At 31.5% G+C, this 18,670-nt stretch overlaps 1 protein-coding gene across 1 annotated transcript; it reads right to left on the bottom strand.

Moving 5' to 3' along the window:
- Positions 1–11,040: 11,040 nt before the first annotated feature.
- LOC145117742 (long chain acyl-CoA synthetase 6, peroxisomal-like) lies at positions 11,041–17,471 on the bottom strand. Its single transcript, XM_079054051.1, has 23 exons — positions 17,160–17,471; positions 16,526–16,586; positions 15,440–15,517; positions 15,252–15,323; positions 15,093–15,174; positions 14,885–14,990; positions 14,724–14,800; positions 14,595–14,639; positions 14,428–14,514; positions 14,161–14,250; positions 13,992–14,071; positions 13,813–13,906; positions 13,575–13,663; positions 13,408–13,496; positions 13,195–13,324; positions 12,831–12,949; positions 12,582–12,705; positions 12,348–12,434; positions 12,099–12,202; positions 11,898–11,983; positions 11,633–11,719; positions 11,372–11,458; positions 11,041–11,235 (listed from the first exon to the last, which is right to left on the bottom strand). The coding sequence occupies exons 1-23, from the start codon at positions 17,272–17,274 to the stop codon at positions 11,137–11,139; spliced, it is 2,088 nt and encodes a 695-aa protein (XP_078910177.1). The 5' UTR covers positions 17,275–17,471; the 3' UTR covers positions 11,041–11,136.
- Positions 17,472–18,670: the final 1,199 nt, after the last annotated feature.

Genomic DNA, 18,670 nt, shown 5'->3' with positions numbered 1-18,670 from the left:
CCAGATCTGCATCAGAACTGTTTGATTCATTTCGGATCTAGATCTTAAGTGTGTGGTTCACTTTACGGTGGTCAACGGTGGTTTCACCACCACATCAAATTCGCTCCACTACCTCATCCGCTTCTCATCGACGAGACCAGATCCAAAACCTACAACAAGCGGCGAGATCTACGATATTCGCCATATCTCTTCCCCTTATTCTCCTCTGGCGACTTCTTCCGTCGTCTCCTTCGTCAGATATCAGAGATCGAGATCCCTAAGAGTTTTTTGGTAATGTTTTCATTTAATCTATCTACAGTCACAACGTAATGCAAATTAGATATGAGTAGGCAATACTTTTCCGTTGACGTCTTCGATGAGGTGTTATGGCGACCGTTTAGCTTCCTGGTGAGTGGTCATGAGTTTCGACGGAGATCTGGTTTTCAAATATTATTGCTAAAAATAAAATGTGAGAGATGCTCTAACTGTTGAAGGCGTATGTATGTGTTGTACTTGTGCAACGGTGATTGGACCGAGGGTATAAAAGTCTTCTAATTTTCTATATTACTTTTTGCTGCAATGGAGCCTCTGACAAGCACAGTAAGCAAGCAGTGTAACGACCGTGTTTCTAGGCTAGGCATTAATATTGACGTGATATTCTAGGTTAACCTTTGTAACTCATTTTGAAGAAATGAAAAGGAATTATGTGAATATTATGTGAAATATGTGTTTTATGCTTAATTACTAGGATTTAATCAATTAAGAATAAAAATAAGCGTCGAAAATAAATATTAGATAAAGCCGATATCTATTAAGAGAGTTGTAGTGGTAGTGACAAGGATTACAGATATATAAAGAATACTGAAATCCGAGTTATAACGAAGAAGTTATGACCTGTCGAAGTTTCGCGACAAAACCGACACGGTGTCGAATGACGTAAAAAGTGAGTTTTTGATAAACTACTTTTTAGCCTTAGTGATCTAAACGAAAGTCGTAGTGTTCGTTAAACCGAGAGTATGTATAAAAAGAACGCCCAAATCTGACTTCGTATGAGGAAGTTATGATTTTTCTAAGTTTCAGCTTAGCAGTAGACAGCTAAAAACTCGAATTTTAGATTGAGTGATTTTTAGCCGACACGACCTAAACGAGAATCGAAGGTCTCGTCAATAGTAGTACAACGGTAAAAAGACAGACGAAAACGGACGTCGGATGAAGAAGTTATGAATTTTTAACGAATTTCCTGTCCCGGTCTGTTAAAAATAATAATATAAAAATTAAAATAAAAATTAGCCGACGAAGTCTAAACGAACGTGGTAGAGCGTAATTTTACCTACGCGTGCATATAAAGAACGTCAAAAACGGAGCCTGTATGCGAAAGTTATGGATTTTAGAAGTTTTTGCACAAAAAATCGAGAAAAAAATGCTAAATCCGAGAAAATTCGCATAGTCATGCTTCGGCCACGTCACCTTCGCTCCATGCGCGCCACGTGTCCGAAATTGATGATTCATCCGAGGCGTGTCGCAACCCTCGCATCCGAAGCGCTGGTACAACCGCGGTCCGACGCGTGCCCTTCTTGACGTGTCCGAGCTTCGCAGGTGCACCACGTCCCACCCCTCGGACCCTAGACCTCGGTCCAATCAGAAGCAGCCAGCTGGACCCTCGCACGTGCCTGACCCTTGCATCTGCTGACACCTGTTCGCTTCTCAGCCCTCGGATCAGAAGCCTCGCCCCTATAAATAGAAGGGTGCGAGACCCGCCGGTGGTAATTTGGAAATTTGTCATTTTACACCCCTAAACCCATATTTCTTTCATTCCAACATCCCCCAAAGCCCCGGTATTATACCAAACACCCGAAACACGTCCCGAAGTGCCCGAGAAGCCCGAGAAATTTATATTTTCGGTTTTAAAGCCCAACCCTCGCAGAGCCCGGTTTCTCAAAAAAACTCCCGGTTTTATTAGAAACGATCGTTTTAGGAAATGAAGTGTTGCCCGATTATCATTAAATCAAGTGAGTGTGTAGTCACTTTCATCTTACACCTAGATATGAAGTATTTTCCTTAAAATACGTGCTATGTGTAATTATATTAATTGTTTATTTGAGGTGACTGTTAAATAGATGTTTTATACAAGTTTTAAACTGTATATGTATTTTATCTACAAATATGTTGGGTAAAACATGGGTAGATGAAATAGTCGATGTGTGTTAAAATGGTGAGAGACCTCGATGTTGTTGTTGTTGTAGTCGTCTAGCGGAGTATAGATGACGACCACAGACCTTTCTAGACAGTCCAGTGGAACACTAGCAGGTTCGCAACTTGTAGGTGTTGGTGAACTATATGTTCATTGGCGTACTCCATCCCCCTCATGGTTGCCTTTAGGACATGTATAGCTGAGGAGTCCCCTTAGCAGTAGTGTCCATCCCGATGATATTCCTTAGGCTAGGTCCCTTGTGATAGGTGTTTAGGGACGTAAAGTGAGGATAACGGGAATGGGTAATCAGGGTTATTGTTGATTGATGAACTTAATAAGTTTATTATTATTGTGGGTTGAAAACCCTATATGCTCACCAGGCTCCCAAGCCTGACCCACTCAGCTTTTTATATTACAGGTAGTGGACCCCGAGCATAGTCGGATGATGTTGAGAGATTTTTGGATTATAGGCCAGTAGTTGTAAATAACTGTTGTAAGGCTTATAATGTCTTGTTTATGCTTTTGATCTGTATCGGAACATGACATCCCGATGTTTTGATATAAAAGGAAAATATATATTTCTTAAAGAAAGGTTTTGATAAACTTTTATCATGTTTTGTTTTGGGGACCAATTTCGCAACATCTTTTAAAAGGATTTCTCTGACTTTATTTTAAAAAGCATAAATTAAATCGATCTTTTCTGGCCGAGAAATTAGGGGATGTCACAAGCAGGTATTCTCTTTTCCATTGTTTAAATTTATTTACTTAGGCATATCACTTTTCTATTGTTTACGTTCTTTTTTTTAAGTAGACGTATCTAGTTAGGAAATATGCAATTTTAATCTAGCGATAAGTTCATAAATATATAAATATATGATAAATGAATTTTTAATATAAGATTAGTTACGTAGAATTTAAAAATTAAATACTATCTAGTCTTAAAATTTGACACGTAATCTTTGATTAATTGTCTCAATGATTTTTATTAGTAGTTAAGTTGTATTAAACTGTGAATGATAGTCTCGAATTGGTATTGTGAATTATATAAATGATAGTCATGAATTGTTTTACTAAATTGTGAATGAAAGTCTTAAAATATAAGTTTTAAGTTGAAAATATGATTGTCGAATGCATAATTTTTGTATATTAGATTGTGAATTTATTGTATTAAGCTGTGAATTTTATGTACTAAATTTTGATTTTCGTATATTAAACTGTGAATTGACTGTATTAAGAGTTTTAAGTTGATAATATGGTTGTGATTGCATAATTTTTGTGTATTAAACTATGAATTTATTGTATTAACTTGGGAATTTTGTGTATTAGGCTATGATTTTTTGGCTTTAAACTATGAATTGATTGCATTAAGCTGTGAATTTTCTGTTTAATCCGTGAAAAACTTTATTAAGTTGTAAATTTTGTATATGAAACTGTGATTTTTGTGTTGTGAATTGTGAATTGACTGCATTAAGCTGTGAATTTTTTATTTAAATTGTGAATTGATTGTGAATTTTTAATTAATTTCGTGTTAAATAATGAATGATTTATGTCTGAATATTTGTATTAATTTCTTGTGAATATTTTTTTATTGCATAAATATGTAAAAATGTATTGGTTTTTATAATCATTTTGCATTAAACTCTAAATAAGTGAATTAATTAGTTTTTATTAAATTGTGAATATTGTATTTAAGTTGTCAATCAATGATCTTATATACCTATTTGATTAGGAAGAAAGAATGATTGCGATGGTGACACGGTTGGTTGGTTGTGACGCGTGATAGTTGGCCGTCATGGTGGTGGGAGAGTTTGAGTTTAACTTATTTAAATATGTTATGTTATGTTGTGAATTTTACGTATTAACGGATTGTATTATGTTATGTTGTGAATTTTACGTATTAAACTAAAAATTGATTGTATTAAGTTGTATATTTTATATAAATTTTGTGTTAAAATATGAATGAAGATATGTATGAAAATATTAAATTGTGTATTAGTGAATTATTATGTTTTATTTTAGACTGTAAATTAGTGTCTGAAATATTGAATTAAGTTGTGAATTAGTGTCTGAAATATTAAATTAAGTTGTGAATTAGTGTCTGAAATAATGAATTTAACTGTGATTTTTTTTAACCCTTATCTGATTTTTTAGGGAATGATGTTGGCGGTGTTGACATTGTTGCTTTGTGGTGGCGATGGTTGATGACAACGTATGGTAGTTGGCAGTGTTAATGGTGGTGATGGTGGTAGAAAAATGACATGTTCTATTTCTCACTCATTTTCTTCATTGATTTCAGATAAGTTATCCTCTTTTATGATTCACGTATATATTTTCTTTTAATGTTTGCTTATGAAGTATGAGATAACTTATGTATGTATTAAAATATAAATGAGTTTTTTATACACTGAAATATGAAATTATACTTGTAAATAAGTTGTGAATGTATTGTATTAAACTGTGAATTTGTTGTGTTAAACTGTAAATTTGTTCACAGCTTAGTATAATAAATTCACAATTTAATAGATAAAAATGCCTCTATATATGAACGTATAACTGTTAGTATTAAGTTAAAAAAAAATATAGCTGTGCATACATAATTTTTGTGTATTAAACTATGAATTATAGTATTAAGCTGTGAATTTTTATGTATTAAATTGTGAAATGATTGTATTAAGATGTGGATTGACTGTATTAAGATTTGAAATTTTTATGAATTTTGTTTTTGCTTCTGAAATATGAGAAGAAAGAATCATTATACATATATATGATTTTCTCTAATTTTAACAAAATTATATAAAATTTAAATTGTGAATATTATGTAAATTAAATTTTGAAAAAACACCAACCTCTATATCTAAATGTATAAATCTATGTTTAAGTTAAGAATATGACATTTTTATGTATTAAAGTTTTAATTTTTTATATTAAGATTTAAATTTTATATATTAAACGATAATTAAATATATTAAATTGTGAATTGACTGCATGTTGCTGTGATTGTTTTTATATAATTTTTGTTATAAAATATGACTGGTTTATGTAAAAAAATTGTATTAATTTCTTGTGAATATATTTATTTGTAATGTTGTATAAGTATGTAAGAATGCCTTAGTTTTTATAATTATTTTGCATTAAATTCAAAATGGATGAATTAATCAATTTATTAAACTATGAATGTAGTATTTAACATGTCATTGTCTGACTTTATATACAGATCTCATTTGGAAGAAAAAACTGTTGCAATGTTGGCACAGGTGGTTGGTGGCGGCATGTGGTGGTGGTAAAGTTTGGGTTTGATTTCTATGAATTTGAAAATTAGTGTAAAATAAGTTATGTTAAGTTGTGAATTTTGTGTATTAAACTGTAAATTGACTGTATAAAGTTGTATTTTATAAAAGTTTTGTGTTAAAATATAAATGAATGCATGTACGAAAATATTAGACTAAAAAAATTTATGATTTTGCCATTTTCTTACCAAAAAGACAAAAATTAGGATTTTAACATACTTGATAATATTCACTATATATTTGGTTATTAAATGAGATTCTTAGGGTTCTTAATCTTTTGTGGTTCTCATTTGAACCACTCCATATATATATATATATATATATATATATATATATATATATATATATATATATATATATATATATGGTGAGGTTCAATAGAGAACCATAATTAACCAAGGAACCAATCTTTTTTTCAACTTTTAGAACTTACTTTTTATCAAACAAAAAAAACTAAAAATACAGAAATTCATAAATTTTTATCATTTTTCCAATGATATCAAATTCGATAAAAAAATTTATTTTTTTTCGTCAAATTCACAATGTGGATCTTTGAAGATTCACAATGTGAATTTAAATTCACACGGTGAATCCGAAAAATATATTTAACATTCACAATGTTAAGTTATGAGTTTAGATATTTTTAGTTTTTTTTTCGATAAAGAATAAGCTCTAGAACTTAAAAAAAAGATTTTGATTCCTTGGAGAACCAATAATTATGGTTTTCTATTGAACTTTTCCATATATATATATATATATATATATATATATATATATATATATATATATATATATATATATATATATATATATATATAACTTAATTAAGCGATGATATATACATCTATTTTTAATATTAAAATGTAAATTAACAAGTAGAATAAATATCTTAATTATTTTATTATTTGTTTATAAAAAGTTTAATTTTTAATTGAAAAGTAGATATATTAATAAATAATGTTAATGAAATAAATAAACTCAAAAGATAATAATTAATTACATTTTTTGAATTTTTTTTTTTTTTTTTTTTGAGAAAACAACATAGCATAAATACTCAAAAAAAATAAAAAGATTTTGACTAAGATGTCTAATACAAAACACTAGATATATAGCTAGCCATATACAATTGTAAAAATAAAAGATATAGCCTGCTTATATTTATAGTAGGTATTGCATTTTATGACAATTATCTTTCATCACAATTAGTGACGGACGCAAAAAAAAAATTAGTGGTGGCACCAAATAAAAATTTCCAAACAAATTTAAAATAATAGTAACATTCATATTTCAAAACGTTGCACCTAATAGAAAAACAAATATTTTTTTTTACACTAACGGCCGGAATCGGAGTGATGACCCGGGACCCCCGGGCACCACATAAGTCCGCCATTGATCACAATTATTGATTGTTTTGTCAAATTGGAAATTATAGATAAGAGATTCAGGGTTGTTGAATATAATTAGTAGGGCTGTGCATGGGTCGGTTTGGGTCGGTTTTGGACTCAAACCCAACCCAACCCATAAACGGTCGGTTTCTGGTTTTCAGAACTCAATATGATCGGTTTCTGGTCGGTTCGGTTTCTCGGGTTCTGAGGTCGGTTTGGGCGGTTTTTCGGTTTTTTGGGTTCAACCCATCCACTCACAGGTTCTGGGTTTAAACTCATGGGTTTTGGGTTTTAACCCATTTTCCATAAATGAAGCAACAAGTAAAATACTTCAAAAAACACCAAATTGAAGTTAAATACTTCAAAAAAATGAGTCTTACAACAAATAGTCTATTACAAGTTACAACCAATGCCCGAAATAGTCTATTACAACCAAAACACAATCAAGTATGGGTGGTTTCTCGGGTTGGATGGGTCGGTTTCTTGGGGCGGTTTGTCGGTTTTAAGTATGGGTCGGTTTCTTGGGTTGGATGGGTCGGTTTCTGGGTAAAAACCGAAACCGAACCCAATTTTTCGGTTTCTAAAAATATCAAACCCAAACCGTCGGTTTTGCTTCAGTTTCGGTTTTTTTGGTTTCGGTTTTGTCGGTTTTAGTCGGTTTCTCGGTTTTTTGGTTTGGGTTTGCTCACCCCTAATAATTAGGTCAACATGAACAAAAGAATTGTAAATTATAGTTATGTTAGTGTGTTTTTTTGTAAGGGTTGTAAGATAAAAGGTAATTAATTTACTAATTTGCATTTAGTTTTGATGGAACTAATTTTTGTCATTCTTAATTTTAGTTAAGTTTACATTATTGGATTGGTGTTAGGATCGTTAAGGATTTTTTGGTGGAAAAAGTAAAAGCTTGTGAAAAAGGTTTTGAAGATCCATAAAACCAAAGAAAAAACTCTTGTAAGAGTTAGATTTTCATAATTCATGTGAATTGATAGTTCTAACAATTGCAGTATTGCACTAATTTTGGATACACTATAAGATTTGAATTAAAATGTCAAGTGTTTCCTGAACGCACTTTGAATATGCAACCCAATAAATAATTATACTTTCATTTATGCATAAGGACTTTTTGTTTGTTAGGGGTTTATGACGTTTAGTGTGAGTTTGTTATACATCATAATTTGTATAACTTGTTTAAATAAACGACAATGATTCATTTTGTAGTCCGTAACAACATGTAAATTCACTGTGACAAAAACGGAAACAACTATTTGTAACTTGGATCATATTAGTTTGAATCGTATAATATTTTGGTTCATACCATTAACTTAGATCATATTGCTTTAAATCATAAATTTGGATCATATAATATTTTAGATCGTACCATTAGCTTCGATCATATTACTTTTAATCATAAAAGTTTGGATCATATAACATTTTGGATTATACCATTAGCTTCGATCATATTAGTTTGAATCATAAAAGTTTGGATCATATAATATTTTGGATCACACCATTAGCTTCAATTATATTACTTTTAATCATAAAAGTTGGGTCATATAATATTTTGGATCATACAATTTTTTGAATTATTTTATTTTGAATTATATCATTTTAAAATTTTAAATCATAAATTTTGAATGATAACACTTTCATTCATATTGTTTTGAATTGAATGTGCTTAAGTTTTACACATAGGATTTGATTCATAATTTTTTTTTTGGTATTATAAAAGTTTAGATCGTAACAAAATTTGGTTTATAGTACATCATGATCCAAAACTCAAAGTTTAATTTTTACTAAAAATATTGTCATTGAACTTGTTTTGTCGTGATTTTTTTTGGTGTTTTTAGATTGTTTTAATAAAAGAAAATTAAAGCTTTTACAAAATTTATAAATTTGAAGGGAGAAAGAAATAATATCAGCCAACTACATAACACATGGCTAGAAGTCGTTGACCAACACATACCGAATGTCTATTGAGTTTACTGTCTGCTCCAGTCTTTTTTCCAGCTTCTCAAAACTACCCTTAATATAATTGCCCTTCATAGGAATTTTACTTAAAGTTGGAGTAATTTACAAAACCTATCACCGCGTGAAGTTTAATTAGAGGGAAATAATTAAATCAATCACAGCCGCACAAAAATTCAAATAGAAGGTTGAGATTTGTCCTTACAGTTCCTATTATTTTTTCCTACCTGATCCTATTTCGTTAAAAGGATTAAGTGATGGTTGATGTTATGCACATCCTTCAACGTAATGTTTTGCTTTGCAATGATGTCTTAACATAATGCTTTGTATTCCAATCCGGATTCATAGTGGAACCAAACTCACAACTTTTAGCATACAAAGCTTGTCAATCGTTGGTTTTGTTTTTTTGACCAAAAAGGAAGAATAGATTCAGGAACAATAAAGGCTTGGGACCAAGAAGCAGAGTTTAAGAAGCCTAGACGTCAACAACAACAAATCAATAATAGCTAACCAATGATAAGTGAAAAGTGTCATTATGCACTGGTGTGACCCATGCATGGATATGTAAATGTTGGTTGCGATTCTGTGTCTTGCACCTAATAAAAAAACAAATAATATTTTTACACTAACGGCTGGAATCGGAGTGATAGTCCAGGACCCCCCGGGCACCACATAAATCCGCCACCGATCACATTTATTGATTGTTTGGTCAAATTGGAAATTATAGATACAAACTCGGGTTTGTTGAATATAATTAGGTCAACATGAACAAAATAATTGTAAATTATGGTTATGTTGGTGTGTTTTCTATAAGGGTTATAAGAGTTGTAAGATAAAAGGTAATTAATTTACTAATTTGCATTTAGTTTTGATGGAATTAATTTTTGTCATTCTTAATTTTAGTTAAGTTTACATTATTGGATTATTGTTAGGATCGTTAAGGATTTTTTTGGTGGAAAAACTAAAAGCTTGTGAAGAAGGTTTTGAAGATCCATACAACCGAAAACCCGAACCAAACCGAACCGAATTAGGGCCGAATAAGCAATTCGATTCGGCTTTCGGGTATCTATATTATGCTTATTTGGTTCTCGGGTTATTCGGTTAGGGTTACCTAAATAAGAGCTTATTCGGTTCTAAATACCCGACCCGAATAAGCATTCCTCCTCCCCTTTTTCTGATCGATAGAAATCAAAATCATGATTCACGCTTCTGTCCTCATCGTTCATAACCAAAAAAAAAAAAAAAAAAAAAAAACTTACGTTCGTTCTCGTCGTTTCAAAATCGACCAATATTCTCATATATTTCCAAAATCGAAATCACTTCTGTCGATCCTTCCTCTTGTTTCAAACTTTCAAAAATCAACCCTTCATATTGTCTATAAGGATTCACGAATTCCTACTTTGTCTAGTCATAGAAAATTGGGCTCCAACTCGAAAAACTCAAGTAAGTAATTAATTCTCATTATGTTAATCTACTATGTAAGTGTTATTCTTTCAATGTGTTATTATGTTATGTTAGTGTTTGAATATTTTATGTTGATGTATAAAAGCACATTGTTATTCTATTATTAATGTTATAGAATCTACTATGTCCGGTTTCGACCCGAATAACATCCCTACCTGTCACCGCGTGAATTTTAATTAGAGAGAAATATTTAAATTAATGACTAGCGCACAAAAATTCAAATAGAATGTTGAGATTTGTCCTTACGGTTCCTATTATTTTTTCCTACCTGGTCCTACTTCTTTAAAACAAGAGGTAATGTTTTGCTTTGCAATGATGTCTTAACATAATGCTTTGTATTCCAATATGGATTCATAGTGGAACCAAACTCACAACTTTTAGCATACAAAGCTTGTCAATCGTTGGTTTTGTTTTTTGACCAAAAAGGAAGAATAGATTCAAGAACAATAAAGGCTTGGGACCAAGAAGCAGGAGTTTAAGAAGCATAGACGTCAGCAACAACAAATCAATAATAACTAACCAATGATAAGTGAAAAGTGTCATTATGCACTGGTGTGACCCATGCATGGATATGTAAATGTTGGTTGCGATTCTGTGTCTTGGAATAGTCAACATGATTTCCTCACTTACATAGGAAACGGCAGCCCAAGGTTGGTTTATAGATTAAGGAGCTACTATAAACAATTTTTTTTAAACAAGTTTTTTGTTGGTCAAGTAATCAACTATAGATTTCATATTCCTATACAAAAATCTATCGCAAAATGCTATATAAAATAGAAGTTTTCTTGTTTTTTTTTAATGAGAGCAAAAAGGAACAATACAAATCAAGTGACAACACTTACAACAAACAAAACATCTTCCCATTTCACAGAAGTTTTCTACTCGAAGATTCAGATGCCGAAACCTCTTCATACATATTTTCGATTGCTTTTGCAAAGTATGCCTTTGCTTGCGGTCTCTTCACCTACATCACAAAAATGGGACATTTTTTATACAAACATTTATCCATACAACATTTAATGGGGAAAAAAAAAACTTGTTAAACTCGGTGAAGAGTAGGCCTCCATAAGTTTATATTTTTTTAATTTTATTTATCTTACCTTAAAAGTTGGAGTGAGCAAACCATTCTCCATGGTGAATGGTTCAGTTATCAATGTGATAGATCTTGCAAACTCGAAACCTCTCAACTGCATCACAATGGCATTTGTTACCAAATCAAGCATAGATAACAAATACCTTATTTTGATAAAAGGACAAAATTTAAATTAATGATCTGGGACAAAAAAATTGCACCTTTTGTCCAGTTAAATACAAACAAAAAACGGTATTATGTTAAGTGGTGTCTAATGTGTAATGGTTACCTGAGCTTCTTTTCCAATGGCATCCATGTCAGCCAGAACAGCAGTCCTTGCCCTTGGGTCATTGCACACTTGTTCTAAACTTTCAAACTGGATCACAAGTTGTAGATTAATTGTTAATATATCTTTCTCTTTCCATTAAAAAAAACACTATTTTTAAATAAATTTAAACCTGAAATTGTAGAATAGTTGTAGAATAGTTGTGATTTCATATATTAATTGTGTAAGAGATAAATGATTTATAAATGACCAAATAACTATATTTCACCTTTATTCCATCTTTAGCAGCAAATGCTTTCAGCATGTCAGGGTCCACACAGACAATAGCAACTAAAGATGAGTTGAAGCTGTCACCTGTTTCAAACCAATATTTATAATTTATAATTTATATAATAAACAAATATGAAAAGAAAAAGTACCACTATCAATTAATAAATCAATAATGCAAGAAAGGAGTCTGTTTGCTTACCATAAACAAAGCATTGTGCAACAAATTTGCTCTTAACATACACATTCTCAATTTTCTCAGGAGCTATGTACTCTCCCTGTGCCAATTTAAAAATGTTCTTTTTCCTGACACAAGATAAAACCATATTTATTTTATAAGATACAACAGAGCATAACATATCTAATTCCAATTTCCTTCAACATTATATCTTTCAAGAAAACAAGGCGATTATAATTTACTTAAATGATTATATTCTTATAAATTAATTACCTATCAATAATCTTTAATCTGCCTCCAGGTGCCCACAACCCTATGTCTCCTGTATGAAGCCATCCTTCTTCATCTACTACTTCTCTCCTGAAAAAAATCTTATAAATGTTAATCATAAAATATTGTCTAATGGATATAAAATTGCAATTCATGTCCCATTGACATCAGTCGAATGCATGACAAAAGCAGAAGAGAAGAGAGTAAGGATTATTATATTTATAGTTTTATACATACGTTTGCACTTCATCTTTGTAGTAACCTTGGAACACAATTGGGCCCCTCACACAAATTTCACCTCGAGGGTATGGTTCATCATCCGATGTATAGTTCATCTCAGGAACATCCACAAGCTTTACCTCTAAAACACAAATATTATACATCAATATTTGATTTATGTATTATAGCATTAGAATTGTACTTTGAAAAATCTACCCAATCAAAGTAATTTTGTAAATTGTAATGAACAAATTATATAAAACTAACCACATGCAGCATTAGGAGCTCCTACATGACCAGAGAGGACATCATGCTCATTCATACAAGTTATAACACAAGAACTCTCAGTCATTCCATACCCCTCCATTACTGAACAACCAAAGCACCTGAAAAATATAAAATTTTAAATACAAGAAATAGAAATCTACTTTCAGTGATTGCTTATTGTATATAACATCCTGCTTTCATTTCATCTTATTATGACATTGTAATTTCAAAAATCTTCCCAGTTTTAGCAATGCCTTACAAACACAAAGCAATTTCACTTTTTGATTAGGTGGATTTTTTTAAAAATGAAAGTGTAATGCTATAAATGGTATATTTTTTAAAGTATAATGTCATGATAACTTACACTTTAAGAAAATCCATGACATCAGGAGACAAGGGTGAAGCACCTGAAACCATAAAACGAACCCTTCCACCAAGTTTGTTTTTTATTTTGTTAAATACTAATCTGTCCCACATAGGAGATGCATTCTTTCCTGAAAGATAATATTAGTCAGATTATATTATCTAAACTATTTTAACCTTAAAGGTGCTAAAAAAAAGGTTTGTTAATCGTTACCTTTAAGTAATGCTTGCCTCTTTGCATTAAATGCAGCATTAAACAGTCTTTCTTTAAGTCCACCAGATGACTTCACTGCATTCATAACACTGCAATAACCACTCACCTAATTATAATTGAGTATCAATAAGCCATACTGATTGAAAAAATAAAAAACTTTATTATACCCATCATATACTCTATTATATAATCGTGGAACACTGCAGAAGATAGTAGGTTTCAATTCCGCCATGTCATCCAATAATTTCAAGTTGTCCTACATGAATGAAAAAAAAGTGTAAAGTTTTGACCCCACCCCATTAAGTCAAAAAGAAACAGCAGTTTTGTCATGATGTGATTAAGTACAATAAAGAAATCATTATCATGAACTTAATTTGGAAAAAACAAAAAATTTGAGTTTCTTACTCCTTGATAAAATCCAACTGAGCCACCATAGTATGCCAACAAGATCTGGTTGCACCTTTCATATATGTGTGCCAAAGGAAGATAAGATATATATCTGAAATTTAAACATGGAGCTCATTACAACAAAATAATGGTGAAACAATTGACATTTTAACCTATTTAAGACAGTTAATACTTACACATCTGATGGATAGAACATAATTTCAAAACTTCCACCAGCAACATTTGCAATCAGGTTTCCATGGGAAAGTACAGCCCCCTTAAGACAGTTAATACTTATGGTAAGAAAAGATTCAACTTTGGTAGACTTAAAAAGAAAAAGCATAAGTAAATAAGAAATAAAAAAACCTTTGGTGTCCCAGTTGTACCACTTGTATAACATATTGTAGCCACATCATCTGGTTTTGGTGGACGAAAAGGGTGTCGATCATTACTTCCCTAAAAAGCACCAATTCATCAAATGGCAGAAATCATAAAAGATTAACTCGAATCAAATAAACTCATGTTATAATCGGAGATGTTTAAGTGTGTTACTATGATAACAAGATAGAGTTAGTGAAAAGTTCAGCAAAGTCAAACACTAAATGATGATTCAACAAAAGGATTTGAAGTTACCTGAGCAATAAGCTTTGAAAATGATACAACCTTAACCCCAGTTGCTAATGGAAAAGATGGCAATAGCTCATCTAGTCCTCCAACCACCTATATTACAAGTCAATATTCAGTAAAGAATCTTATGAGTGAAATTGATTAGAAATGAAACAAATGATTAACCATCATACCACTATCAAACGCACAGAAGGCATCTCTGACAAAAAGCTCAGCAACTGAAATGTCAAAGTGATTAGCAACTAATCACAAATATTAACCATTTAAAAGTATCAATGGGAAAAAAAATAGGTGGAACTTACAATATGCATTGTCTGTGGCACACAAAATATGGCTTCTGCAGAAGAGTGATTCACAATATACTTCACAGCATCCGGACCTACAAGATTTGGCAATAAATACATTTGCAGCATAAAATAAAGAAAGGTGATTTAAAAGTTTGAAAAAATAATGAAGGACAAACCAAGGGTATCATATAAAGGGACAGATATGTATGAATATGCAGAGCAAGCATGATCAACAATTATCCACTCGGGTCTGTTGATGAAGTATAGTCCAATACATGATCCCTGTTTCAATGTTATACAATTCAACTTATAAGACATAATATTAAAAAAAAAAAAAAGTACAAAAACCAACAAGGAGAAATTAGTATAATACAAGTGACATGCCTTGGTTATTCCATGGGCTACTAACCCAGAACCAATAGCTGATCGAGCTGTGGCTGCTTCTCCATAAGTTGTCCATTTGTATCTTTAAAGAAAATGAAGATAAATTATAAAGTATTTGTACCTAATCTGCCTTAAAAAATAATAAACTAGTTAACATACTCTCCAATAGTTCCATCTTCACGAATCCGTGTACCCAAATACTTGTAATCCCGGAAGGTTTCAGATGCATGCCTATAGTGGAAGCAAAGTATTGATGTTTTCTTTGTCCAAGATTTGCATAATATATACAATTTCAGTGAAGAAAGTATGATATAGTGAACTTAGACATGTAGAAAGTAGATGCTTACACAAAATTATCATGTAAAGTAGCAATGTCAGGATGATTAGGAAATCTACTGACCAACTTTAGAGGAGAGGCGGCAGATCTGTTACCAAAAGAGAAATAACTTCCAATATTAGTGAAGTAATTGAGATAGGGGTAATATGGGAAATCATCAGAATAAAGAGCAGCTTATGTGGAGGGGTATTTAGGGAAAATTGGAGCCTGTTCTAATTCTTTGATGGTTATGGTTGTCATGGATGATGGAACATCCCTTGAGCAAAAACCTGTATAGATGCTACCAGGTATCTTTTATTGATAAGCCCCGGTTAGAAAATGGTGATAAAATTATAATGAAACAAAGTGATACTCGTCTCAATGAATCTGAAACTTCAGTACATTTGCCCCATCAATTGATGGAGGATAAAGATCATCAAAAAGGGTTCAATGTTCAGTTTGGAAATCCATCTCCTTAAAGATTTAAAGCCTACATATCTTGATAATTTCAAGGTGTCCTCTGTTAAGGATGTGAAGAAGCCAAAAGTTCAAGATAAGTCATCTAATGAACCTTGTGGAAAAAAAAAAGGTTAAAAAAACCTTTTGAACAGAAGTCTTCCCAGGTACAGTATGCTGCTGACCTGGCAAGGTCAACATCTAAAACACAGCAGTCAAAGCAATCGGAAACTGAAGTGAACAAACTCTGTGTTCAGCAAAACATGCAACATGTGATGAAAGCTGACCAAGCAATTGAGAAGACATTTCTAATTGGAAAGCAATTGAGAAGTCGCCTGGGAGAATTTGGTATCCACCTTGACTGAGGACAAGGTGATTTTTTTGTAGGGGTATTTAGGGTATTTACTATATTTAATTTGTTGCAACAGTGCTTATAAGAGGGTACAGAGCATGTGGGTATCGTCATCTATCTTTTATCTGAAATCTGGATTTTTTTTCGCGAATCAGTCAAAATTATCTTTCTTTCTTACAATCATTTGGGTATTATTGAGTGTATAAAGCAATATTGGAAGCATTTGGTTGTTTTTCTAATGTTGAATCTGTTCTTACAAGTCCGTTCATAGCAGGTTTCAAGCAATGTAATGTTTGATGATGAACTTACCTGTAAACATTCCACTTTCCTGTCTTCAATTTCTCTGGAAGAACAACACTGTACCCTTGTTCTGCCACAGAAACAAAATCAGTAACTATGGTGATGAAATGTAGAGCAAAAGAAGAGGGTTTACATTAAGAATGTATATATGAATATGAAAACTAGAGTTGATAAAAAAAAAAACAGGGAACATAAAAATGCACATCTATTAGATGACTTATCATGAACTTTTGATGATTGAACAAACTAATATCAAATCCTAACCTTCGTGAGTGTCCTTCAAACCATAATCCCCAAAATTAACCCAAGTGTGAAACGTATCAACTCCTCATTTATTATTTCACAAATCACAATCTTCTCCTATTAAACTAATTTCGTTCAGAGTTTTTAGAAAGTGGACTACATAGATGCATACTCTCATGGATTCCAAAATTTGATATGCCATATAAAACTTTTAGGCGTTTAGCTGATTCTAAAATATGCCAGATTCTAAAGTAGTTTCCCACTCATACCACAAACACTATTGCATTAGAAATCCAAACTAACCACATAAATAACAATAGTTCCCTTATGGATATGCGTTTCAGAGTGTGTGTGTGTGTGTGTGTGTGAGAGAGAGAGAGAGAGAGAGAGAGAGAGATACTAGTGAAAAACTCCCCGGCTGTTTGGTTTTGTTGCACCGTTGACAGAGGATCGGCGGCGGCAGAGGTGATGTGGTCTTGAATAGTTTGAAGCCGGCGGCTGGCTTTAGATTCCATTGAATTTTTTCGGGAACGATGAAAATGAGAGATTATCTTCTAGTCTCGCAGATTCAAACTTTTGTTACTCAATGTGTATGCATATATAAAATATTGAGAGGGAGATAATGTAGGTGAAGTTTGGAAAGTTGATGAACTTCATACATATATGGAATGTAATATTGGACGGTTAGATGCTGGTTTCTGTATTCAACTTCAGATTACCCTACGTTTGAATGACATAACGTTCAACACATATGTGCCGGCACGTATGTTATTATTATTGTTATTATTATTATTATTATTATTATTATTATTATATATTTAGTTCAATTATAGATCGACTTTGTATAATGTATACCTTTAATCATATTAGTTCTAGTTATTTTAGACAAAAATACAAGATAAATCAAATTTAATGAAGAAAATATTAACCTTGTGATTAGTATTGCTATTTTAGGTTAATTAAAAATAAAGGATGTTTTTCTTGAAAATACAATAGATAATATTTGAGATAAAAGAATATTCCAACTACCAATAAGACCTCAGTTTTGCCTACCGGTGTGTACTTGACTTATTATATTCAGAGAAAACTGCAGAAAGGGTCCTTTGCTTTGCAAATTTTTTTTGGATTTGGTCAGAAAATTATCAACTTGCAAAATTTGTATTTTTTTTTTAAATTTTAATGTTGATTTGGTTCCTAAAACTAACATTAACATGTGTTTGTTTATTCTTATGAGTTATGAGTGATGCTGAAATGACCATTTGTCTTTTGTATATTCTTTTTATAGTTTATATCATTTAATTGCATAAAAATAATTATTAATAAACAAAAAAATTAACTCTCTGTCCAGATATTACACTCACCCCTTCCATCCTTTGTCGTTGATCTCGACAAGCATCGTTGACCATCTTCTCATGTTACCTTCTCCAACCATTTTCACAGAAACTGTGTAAACACATAAGAAACAATCGATCTAATAACCATAAATTTACAATTGTTCATTTCATCGGTTACACCGGAAGTATGAGTGGTCAGGTTTTCATTTTTCACAAAGACATGATGTGCATCATCTACCAAAGCAAAGATAGATAATTATTTTAATGTCTTAATTAGCATCCAAAACACAAATAATCAAATAAAACAAGTATCAAAATTTGAAAATTAAATTAAAAGCCGAAACTAACATATATATGGACAAACTTTCGGTTCATGTTTTCTTTACTTTAAAGACATTGATGTTTTAAGCAATTAATTGAAAAACACTAGTAAATTTGTAAGGTCCTTGTCAATGATCAATTAAATAATTTAAGTTTATACTAAAATATTTGTATCCAAAAAAGAAGAAAATTAAATGAAACTTCCTAAATATACTCCGGACTTGAAAAGTCTCCTAAAATTTGCAAAGATATCAAA

Source organism: Lactuca virosa, chromosome 5 (assembly GCF_052849685.1).
Source record: "Lactuca virosa cultivar CGN04683 chromosome 5, Lactuca_virosa_CGN04683_v6, whole genome shotgun sequence".
Classification (NCBI taxonomy): domain Eukaryota; kingdom Viridiplantae; phylum Streptophyta; class Magnoliopsida; order Asterales; family Asteraceae; genus Lactuca; species Lactuca virosa.
The sequence above is the reverse complement of the archived record's forward strand: the minus strand, read 5'-3'. Positions and strand labels throughout refer to the sequence as shown.

Bases quoted from the DNA above. Each gene is read 5' to 3' on its own strand.
- LOC145117742 (XM_079054051.1), bottom strand. From the start codon at position 17,274: ATGGAATCTAAAGCCAGCCGCCGGCTTCAAACTATTCAAGACCACATC. The intron at 14,640-14,723 runs GTAAGTTCCACC...TTGACATTTCAG, and splicing joins TGCCACAGACAATGCATATT to TTGCTGAGCTTTTTGTCAGA. The intron at 14,251-14,427 runs GTAACTTCAAAT...GGTGCTTTTTAG, and splicing joins TTTCAAAGCTTATTGCTCAG to GGAAGTAATGATCGACACCC.